The 10,773-nt window shown below is 44.3% G+C and overlaps 1 protein-coding gene across 1 annotated transcript in view; it reads right to left on the bottom strand.

Annotated features, from left to right (window-relative positions):
* Nucleotides 1–250: 250 nt before the first annotated feature.
* Nucleotides 251–10,773, bottom strand: part of LOC142312396 (uncharacterized) — a 37,412-nt gene continuing 26,889 nt past the window's right edge. Inside the window, exons 5-7 of the mRNA XM_075351339.1 lie at nucleotides 10,615–10,712; nucleotides 9,519–9,606; nucleotides 251–1,917 (exon numbers count right to left, since the gene is read on the bottom strand). Coding sequence (XP_075207454.1) covers nucleotides 521–1,917; nucleotides 9,519–9,606; nucleotides 10,615–10,712 — 1,583 coding nt within the window. The 3' untranslated portion in view covers nucleotides 251–520. The remainder of the gene's footprint in view (nucleotides 1,918–9,518; nucleotides 9,607–10,614; nucleotides 10,713–10,773) is intronic.

Genomic DNA, 10,773 nt, shown 5'->3' with positions numbered 1-10,773 from the left:
GCAGGCAAAACTTAAGCAGCACCTGCCATGTTTGGAGCACTCTCAGCTCCTGAGCCACCTCTATACTGCCACACCCTCCTTATGACTTATTCTCACAGCCTATGGATGGAAAGTGTTAGGTAGAACTGGAAGGAGTTACAGACTCTATGACTAAAGGGCTTACAGACTATGACAGACGGAGAGATAGTGAATTATCCAGGACCCGAAAATCATAAGGTAAATCAGAAAACTTTATTAAATGATACACATTACAAAGAGACAAAAATGAAACAATAAGACACAAATCCTGATGAGTGGGACTACCTACAGTAGATGGTTCATGCAGACAAAACAAACAGTAACGAAGCATCTTCCTTTTAAAATAAAGTATGGAGTCTTACTAGCAATACATCTATGCCTCGTCAAGTTGCAGGGCTCCTTGTTTAAAGGGTTGGACGTTGACTTTCGCCGTAGTTATTGCTCCTCCAAAGTATTTGCAAGATAACTTACTTTGATCATGGCAGTTGTACGTTTTCTTGTACTATATGTCATTTAAAAAATGACTACTTTCTTGTGTAAGTTCTTTGATGTTTAATAAGAAGTTATTAGTGGGTAAAACATTTCTCATGTCTGGATTATAATATTTTCCAACGTGAGTTCTTTGATGTGCAATTAGAGCTGAGTTTTTGGTGAAACAACTTCCACACGTTGTACATAAAAATGACTTTTGCCCTCTGTGACTCCTCCGATGTTTAACAAGATCTGATTTTTGAGAATAACATTTCCCACATTCAGAACATGAAAATGGCTTCTCCACTGTGTGAATTCTCTGATGTGCCACAAGATTTGATTTTTGGCTAAAACATTTCTCGCATTCAGAACATGAAAATGGTTTCCACCCTGCATGAATTCTCTGATGTGTAACAAGATTCGATTTTTGGCTGAAACATTTCCCACACTCTGAACATAAAAATGGCTTCTCGCCTGTGTGACTTCTCTGATGTGTAACAAGATTTGATTTCTTGGTAAAACATTTTCCGCATTCTGAACATGAAAATGGCTTTTCCTTTATGTGAATTTTCTGATGTGTAAGAAGATTTGAATTCTGGCTAAAAGATCTCCCACATTCAGAACATGAAAATGGCTTCTCCCCTGTGTGAATTCTTTGATGTGTTAGAAGATTTGAATTTTGGCTAAAACATTTCCCACATTCTGAACATGAAAATGGTCTCTTACCTGTGTGAGTTCTCTGATGTTTAGCAAGATCCAATTTTTTGATAAACGATTTCCCACATACTGAACATGAAAATGGCTTTTCCTTTATGTGAAGTCTCTTATGTGTAAGAAGTTTTGATTTTTGACTAAAACATCTCCCACATTCTGAGCATGAAAATGGCTTTGCCTGGCATCTAACAATATCTGTTTTCCTGATAAAATATTTCACACATTCAGAACATGAATAAGGTTTGTTTCCTGTGTGACTTCTCTGATGTGAAACTGATCTTCGACTAACACATTTCCCACATTCAGAACAAAAAAATGTTTTCTGCCTTGTGTGACTTTTCTGATGTATAGCAAGATCTGATTTCTTGGCAAAACATTTCCCACAATCTAAACATGAATATGGTTTCTTCCCTGTGTGAGCTTTTTGATGGTTGGCAAGAATTGATTTCTTGCGAAAACATAGTCCACATATTGAACATGAATATGGCTTCTGCCTTGTGTGAGTTCTTTGATTAATAAACGTCCTGCAAAGACCGTTCTTTTGTTTAGCAATCTGTGACAAGTCAGAATAAGGAATCTGTATAAAAGGATAGGTTGATAGATATTTACACAGGAGGGCTGGATTTATATCAGGGATATTGACAGGATCTTCAATTGTATCATGTATGATACCACAATCATCTGCTTTAACATCAGAGCTTCTGGTATCGTTATCTGCCAAGAATAAATCCAATTTTATCAGTTTTAAGTATAATTACATTTTTTACACAATTTCTATATAAAACTTTGTATAAAAATTAATTAATGAAACATCATAAAGTAAAATCAGCCCAGGTCCGGACGGGTTTACCCCCAAGTTCTATAAAATTTTTCAGACTCAGTTATCCCCGTTCATGACCAAAGTATTTAACTCCATATCTGAAAACTCCCAGTGGGTAGCACAGTCTCTTGAAGCACACACATGTGTTATCCCCAAACCGGGAAAGGACCACTTGCTGGTTACAAATTACAGACCCATCTCACTGATTAATTTAGATTTGAAATTTTTCTCTAAAGCACTTGCCAACAGACTTGCCCTGTCCCTGCCTGGGATAATACATACAGACCAGGTGGGATTTGTAAAAGGCCGGGAGGCACGGGACAACACCAACAAATTGTTCCTCCTGATGGCTCGGTCGAGGGCTCAGTCTCTCCCCATGTGTTTACTTTCAGTGGACGCGGAGAAGGCCTTCGACCGGGTCAGTTGGAGCTTTATGATGGCAGCCTTGAGACAGGTGGGTTTGGGTCAGAAATTTTTGGGTAGAATTGCGTCCCTGTATACGAGACCCTCAGCAAAAGTCAGGACAAATGGGTTTCTATCATCATCCTTTCTGGTCCACAATGGAACGAGACAGGGATGTCCACTGTCGCCCCTCTTATACGTCATAGTCATGGAGCACCTTGCGGTCGCCCTGAGAAACAACACAAGCATCCACGGGATAGAGGCGGGGGGGGAGAGCCGTAAGCTGGCTCTATTCGCGGATGACCTTCTCATGTTCATTTCCCAACCACACATATCCTTCCCGTCCTTGCTTAAGGAGTTCGAACAGTTTGGCAACTTAAGCAACTTCAAAGTAAATTTTTCCAAATCAGAGGCCATGAACGTGACTTTATCGGCAGAAGACCTTGCGAGAGTATCACAAAACTTCCCTTTTAAGTGGCAACCGTCAGTTTTAAAATATCTGGGAGTTATGGTACCTAGGGATCCAGCAAAAATTGTACATCACAATTTTTTCCCCTTATTAGAAAGGACAATCAGGGACTTAAAGAAATATGACAAAAAGAGATTGACGTGGTTTGGGCGTATAAACGCGATAAAAATGGATGTGTTACCGAGGTTCCTGTTCCTGTTTCAGACAATACCCATACAGCTACCGCTAAGTTACTTCTCCAAGATCCGGACAGCCTTGTCTGGGTTTGTCTGGGGGAACGGGAGACCCCGAACAGGAATTAAAACTCTGACCAGACACAAAAGTGACGGGGGGGCGGGGCTCCCAAATTTTCAGTTATATTACAAGGCAGCTATCCTAACGAGATTACTGGACTGGCATTTTCATGGTAATTCGAAACAATGGGTGGTGATTGAACAGGATGTACTGGGAACTCCCTTACATTTACTTCCATGGTTAGAGAAAGAAAGTAGGATCCAGATAGCGAAAGGAATGGAGTTCACGCGGACAGCGATGGGGATGTGGGATGGAGAGATAAAAAAGGGATCTCTCTCTCAGGAGCAGGGCCCACTTACCCCCGTATTCGGTAATAAGAAGTTCCCCCCAGGACTCCACTCCCATAGATTCGGGGGATTTACTCGGGCGGATGATACCCGTTTTTGTCACGTGCTCCAGGGACACACCCTACCAACTTATACTTCCATGCAGGCCACAGGGAGAGAGATTTCCTGGATGGAATATATGCAGTTGAAATCTTTCCTCTCGTACCAGGACAGGGAGAGAAGGATGAGGACACCCCCTACTCCTTTTGAGAAAATATTTTTACAGGGGTCATCACCTGGACATGGCATCTCACTCATCTATAAAATGCTGAACCAGAGAAATAGGGTGGATAAACCTCACTTTGTCTGTAGGTGGGGAGAGGAACTGGGAGAGGATATTCCAGAGGACGATTGGAGCAGAGCGTACCTGTGGACCCACAAGCTTTCCTTGGCGTGCGCCGCTCAAGAGAAAAGTTATAAAATTCTCACAAGGTGGTACCATTACCCGACTAAATTACATGCTATATTTCCCTCTGTGTCTGATGTGTGCTGGAGGTGTGGCACAGACACAGGTACAATGCTACACATATGGTGGAGCTGTACTAAGCTGCAACCCTTTTGGGACTCAGTGTTCTACCTGTACAAAAAGATGAGCGGAGGTGAAATAGAAAAATCCCCCCAGGTTGCCCTTCTTTCTATGCTCCCAGGAGCTATTAAAACACAAAAAAGGGACATGTTGCGATTTTGCCTGGCGGCTGCCCGTATGATTATCCCACGATTTTGGAAACAGACTAGATGCCCTACGGTGCTGGATTGGTTGGAGGAGATGACAAACCTCCAGAGAATGGAGGAGCTGACAGCAGAACTAAATGGGAACACAGAAAAATTTACTACAGTTTGGAGACCATGGATTATGTTCATGGAGTCCCCAGAGTTTGTGGAGAGTTTGGCGAGCTTTTTGGGCTGAGAAACGATGGGGAGTCTCATTCCTTCCCCCCCCTTTTTTCTTTTCTTTTCTTGCTTTCCCCCCCCTCCCCCCTTTTCTCTAATTTCCTCTTCTTTATGCTTGTATCTTTCCTCTTCTTTCTTTCTTTTCTGAACATTAATCTGCATTTTTCTAGTTTCATTTTTTATATGAAAAGATTTATCAATAATTCATAAGACAATAGACATACAAGGAGAATGAGTATATTAGGATACGGGAAGTCAAAAGAAGTAAAATTCTGACCTATAATTTACAAGTGGTTGTATGGTAATAGCACAAAGATAATTTGAAGAATTCCAAGAAGTTTAGTAATGTAACAATTTCTGGATGTTATCCCGGCATTGAGAAAATGATGTTTATGTATTGTAATTGCACAAATGATATGTTTGTATGTTGACAACAGTTTCATCAATAAAACAGATTTGAAATAAAGTAAAATCAGCTGACTAACACAGTGGTGGCAAATCATAATATAATAGATGTATCCGGAATATTGTAAAATTAAAGTTTTCACTACTATTGTGATGCCCTTTCTTTTATCCTAACTCTTCCTAACACTTTTCGAATACACCTCTGCTATCTACTCTGTTAGTGTAAGCTTATATCTAGCAGGCTTGTAAATACCTTTATTATTTTTGTAGCTTTCATCCTTCCAGCTGCAAACTGGAATCGTACCAACTGAACAGGGCAAGTCACTGGTGGGGGTGGGGCTGCTTCCCTGTAAGTGACAGCAGTATGGACACACATGGCCAGATCACACTTCATTCTCTTCTTAGTGTCACACAGAGTTTTGCACAAACTTAGCAGACAATCATAGCAGCAGTGGGCTCTGTTCAGATTGCAGATTCTGACACTCCACCTAATGGTTTCTCTGGTGTCTGGGATCAATACAGTTAGACTCTGGCATCGATCTGCTGTGTGCTGTGCTGATTCATAGGCAGGCTAGCAAGAGTTAATCTCTGCTGGTCTGCTGGCTCTTTTGATCACATGTTATGAGGAGGCTTATCACATCTGCTCCCCTACTACCGTGTTTTTCCAAAAAAAGACAGTCTTATACTTTTTTTGCCCCCCAAAAAAGCACTAGGGCTTATTTTTGAGGAGGTCTTTTTTTTGGAGAAACATGATTGGGGGTAAGTTTACCCCCCCAAAAAGCAGACACCCCACTTCCCAGGAGACTCATACTTACCAGACCCGGACGTCTGCGTGGCTCCCAGTTCCTCCCTGTGATCCCCGGTTGGTGCTGCACGCCGTCCTCCCCTGCTTCTGGCTGACTGACACACACACCCTCACCACACATCACACACACACACACACACACACACACACACTCATTACATCCAGCGTTACAGAATACTTCTGGCCACAGGGAATGATGGGAGGAAGTTTCGTGTTTGGCCCGCAAGTCCTGTAAGCAAGTATTCTTGCGTTCCACTGCACTGCCTCGCAGGATTCTGCCAGCCAGAAGAAATCGGGGTCGCTGCATGTGGTGAGTATGTGTGTCATGCGATGTGTGTGTGATCCGATGTTTGTGTGTGTGATTTGATTGTGTTTGTGTGAGATCGGATGTTTGTGTGAGCGATAAGATGTGTGTGTGTGTGTGTGTGTGTGTGTGTGTGTGAAATCAGATGGTTGTGTGTGAGATCGGATATGTGTGGGTGTGAGATCGGATGTTTGTGTGCTCGTCGACTGGGGAGTATGATTATGTGGTGCCCGCTGTCTATAATGAAGTGTTTTGCAGTATCTGTAACTTTTTTAGCTGCAAGGACACTTCATTATTGTACCACGATTAGGGCTTATTTTCGAGGGAAGGCTTATATTTAAGCCTTGCTCCGAAAATGCTGAAAATCCCTGCTAGGGCTTATTTTTGGGGGAGGTCTTATTTTTGGAAAAACACGGTATTTATGCTAGTTGAAACTTTCCACCTGTCAGCTATATTTTATTCTATGTTGGTCTGTGAGGTCTGGTGTCCCAATCTTACTTGTGAAAGTTGTGCTTTCTGCTTGGTGCGGTTGTAGCATTTCGCCCTGTTGTTTTGTAGCTTCCTTCCTGCTTTTTATTTTTCCTCATATCTCTTATTGTTTTAACCTTAGTGTGTGTGCTGTGTGAGTTTTGGTTTTCCCTTGTCTGTCTTTATCTGTGGGTTTCATCACACTTCTGTCCAGTTCCTCCCTCGGGGGGAGCGGGAGTCAGATCAGGACGGGTCAGGAGCAGGGCCAGCAAGGAGACTGAGGCCTTTCCACCATCAGGAGTATCTCTAAGGTTAGGGATAGTATAGGGCAGTCATGGCAAACCTTTTACAGGCTGAGTGCCCAAACTGTAGCCCTAAACCCAATTTTTTTTCCGAAGTGCCAACCAATCCTATCATGTAAATAATTGATTTTAATCTTACCTTTGCAGTCTTCTCTTAACTTCAGCAGGGAGCATCACGCTCATGCTTACCACACATTGAAGCTGAGCCCCTGCCCTTTCCAGACACAGCAGTTGGATTGATCTTTCTGGAAAAAATTGCAGCATATTAGACAGAGATTTTAGCCTGGAATGCAATCAGATGTCACCCTGTAATCCACATCTACATTTCAAAGTCTGAACATCTTGAAATCCCGTAAAGACGTACGAGTTGCTCCCCTCCCCTTTCATTGTGTAGTTCTGTCTCCCTTCCTAGGCCACTTCTTGGTAAACATGTCCCCCATCCTGATATATATTTCCTACATTCTGGTATATTTGTCCCCATCATGGCCCCATCCTGGTAAATATACCTCATCCTGGTAAATGTCCTCCATCCTGGTAAATGTTCCCAATCCTGGTTAATGTACCCCCATCCAAGTAAATGTCCCCCTTCCTAGCATGCACCCCCATCCTGGTAAATGTCCACCTTCCTGGCATGTTCCCCTTCCTGGTAAATGTTCCCCATCCTGGTAAATATTCCCCTTCCTGGTAAATGTACCCTATCTTGGCATGTTTCCTCCACCCTAGCATGTATGTTTTCCCCATCCTAGCATGCATGTTTCCTCCAGCCTGGCATCTATGTTTTCTCCATCCTGGCATGCATATTTCCCCATCCTGGCATCTATGTTTTCCCCATTCTGGCATGCATGTTTCCCCATTCTGGCATGCATGTTTCCCCATTCTGGCATGCATGTTTCCCCCCATCCTGGCATGCATGTTTCCTCCCATCCTAGCATGCATGTTTTCCCCTTCCTGGCATGCATGTGTTCTCCATCCTGGCATGCATGTGTTCTCCATCCTGGCATGCATGTTTTCCCAATCCTGGCATGTATGTTTCCTGCATCCTGGCATGTATGTTTCCTCTATCCTGGCATGCATGTTTTCCCGCCATCCTGGCATGCATGTTTTCCCCCCATCCTGGCATGCATGTTTTCCCCCCATCCTGGCATGCATGGTTTCCCCATGCTGGCATGTATATTCCCCCCCATGCTGGGATGTATGTTTCCCCCCATGCTGGCATGTATGTTTCCCCCACATGCTGTCATGTATGTTTCCCCCCCATGCTGGCATGTATGTTCCCCCCCATGCTGGGATGTATGTTTCCCTCCCATGCTGGCACGTATGTTTCCCCCCCATGCTGGCATGTATGTTCCCCCCCCATGCTGGCATGTATGTTCCCCCCCATGCTGGCATGTATGTTCTCCCCCCATGCTGGCACTGGCCCCCTTATCCCCACCTTGGCACAGCCGCATATAGGTTATATATATATAAAAAAAAGCAACACACAACTCATCTTCCTGCACACGCTCCCCCACTGCGCACCGCTGAGTCCTCAGTTCCCACTCGGTCAGAAGACGTCATTATGCCGGCGCTGCTCACTGACGCTCCTCCATCTCCTAGGCAACAGACCTGCGGCCTGGGAGAGGAGGAGTGTCAGAGCGAGGAGAAATGTCTCCTCCGCTCCAACACAGCTTTGATCTGCCGGCGGGACTGCACCAGCAGATCAAAGCAGCAGGATCAGGCGACAGCACGCGTGCCAGCAGAATGGGCTCTGCGTGCCCCTGGTGGCACGCGTACCATAGATTCGCCATCACTGGTATAGGGCCTCCTAGCTTGAGGCGGGCTTTGAACGTTGCGACATCGCAAGCCGATGCTGCGATGTTGCACGCGATAGAACATTATCGCTACGCCAGCTTCACATGCACTCACCTGCCCTGCGACCGTCGCTCTGGCCGGCGAACCGCCTCCTTCCTAAGGGGGCGGGTCGTGCGGCGTCATAGCGACGTCACACGGCAGGCAGCCAATAGCGGCGGAGATGAGCAGGATGTAAACATCCCGCCCACCTCCTTCCTTCCGTAGAGCCGCCGGCGGCAGGTAAGGTGATGTTCCTCGCTCCTGCGGCGTAACACACAGCGATGTGTGCTGCCGCAGGAACGAGGTACAGCATAGTACCATCGCTGCAACAAAATTATGGAAAAGTCGGAGCTTGCAACGATGATACGATAACGACGCTTTTGCGCTCGTTTATCGTATCATCTAGGATTTACACACTACGACATCGCAAGTGATGCCGGATGTGCGTCACTTTCGATTTGACCCCCACCGACATCGCACCTGCGATGTCGTAGTGTGCAAAGCCGCCCTGAAGGACAGCTTAGGAGTCCAAGTTCCCCGCTATCCAAAAGTCATTGTGACACTCAGCCCCCATCAGTGATGTGTCCAGCTTAGTTGGTCTGATTCCAGTCTGTAGCCGGAAGGATCAAAGCTACAACATTAATAAAGGTATTTACGAGACTGTTAGAGATAATCATACAGGAGCAGAGTTGATAGAAAAAGTATATTAGGAAAGAGTTAGGAAGAATTCGGATTAAAGAAAAGGGATCACATTAGTAGTCGAAAACCTCTTTAAGTTAGTGATTCAGTCAATAATATATTGATATACGAGGAATCCTGGAGATGGGCAAGGAAGAACAATTGGTTGATTATGCATAGGCGCTTTTTCTCGTGAATGTTCTGAATTCTATTCACAAAGTGTGATTTTATATGATAGAAGCTGATGGCTCCCAAATCCCAAAACTCAGTTAAATCCCTCAATCAATATGACAGTAGTTGAGGATAAAATAAACTACTCACCTTGGTAGTCTTCTGTAGGAATCTCCTCTTTACACCACTCATCACCCCTTACATATGTCTCTATAATAATATTATTCAGATCTTCACACTGAAACAAATAATGTAAAAGTCACAGACAGAAGGAGAAGGCACGTAAAATGTTTTAGCTGAAGAAAACTTTGGTTTGCGTTGCCAACTTTTCCAACTGTCATTGCAGCAGTGGGCTCTGTTCAGATTGCAGATTCTGACACTCCGCCTGATGGTTTCTCTGGTGTCTGGAATCAACACAGGCAGACTCGGGCATTGACCTGCTGTGTGCCGATTCATAAGCAGGCTACCAAAAGTTAATATGTGCTTGGTCTTCTTGCTCTTTTGATCACATGTTGTGGGTAGACCTATCACATCTGCTCGCCTCCTATTTATGCTGGTTGAATTCTTCCACCTATGCCAGCTATAGTTTGTTCTATGTTGATCTGTGAGGTGTAGTGTCCCAGACTTTCTGGTGAAAGTTGTGATTATTGCTTGGTGCAGTTGTGGAGTTTACTCCTGTTGCTTTGTAGCTTTCTTCCAGCTCTTGTTTTTCCCCCTGAATATCTTATTGTCTTAACCTGTGTGTGTGCGTGTGTGTGTGTGTGTGTGTGTGTGTGTGTGTGTGTGTGTTCTGTGTTAGAGTTTTTGTTTTCCCTTGTTTACCTTTAATTGTGGGTTTAATCTCACTCCTGTCCTCTCCCTGCCTCAGAGAGAGGGAATCAGATCAGGACTGCTCAGGAGCAGGCCAGGAAGTAGACTCAGGCATCTCCACCATCAGGAGTATACCTGAGGTTAGGGATAGCATAGGGCTTCCTATGACACCAGAACTAAGCTATTGATGAGCTATACCTAGAACTTATCAGCATCAGATCAGTAGACGTCCGCCAACCCCACCAATCTATTGTTACCAGGTCTTTTGGCAATTAGAAACATTCAGTAACGAATCTGTTAACTTTAACTGTGTCATGGCCATTCATTGGGTACTACAGCTCAGTTTCTAATCACTTCAATAAAACAAGACTAAACATAAGACCACAGCCTTCTGCACCTCATAAGGTAAATTTCATGGCACCTTCTCTCCATCTACCTGATGATCCTGAGGAACATTGGGATCTTCTTGTTTACAGTCCTGTGGGAGAAGAGGACGGGGACATCTCTTTGGTGTTGTCCTCTTACTGGATAGAACTGGAGGAGACACATACAGGGACTGAATTCATTCCTTACATACAGATAATTATAAGGCCGC

This window comes from Anomaloglossus baeobatrachus, chromosome 5 (assembly GCF_048569485.1).
Source record: "Anomaloglossus baeobatrachus isolate aAnoBae1 chromosome 5, aAnoBae1.hap1, whole genome shotgun sequence".
NCBI classification, from domain to species: domain Eukaryota; kingdom Metazoa; phylum Chordata; class Amphibia; order Anura; family Aromobatidae; genus Anomaloglossus; species Anomaloglossus baeobatrachus.
Note: the sequence above shows the minus strand (reverse complement) of the source record. Positions and strands in the feature narration are given on the sequence as shown.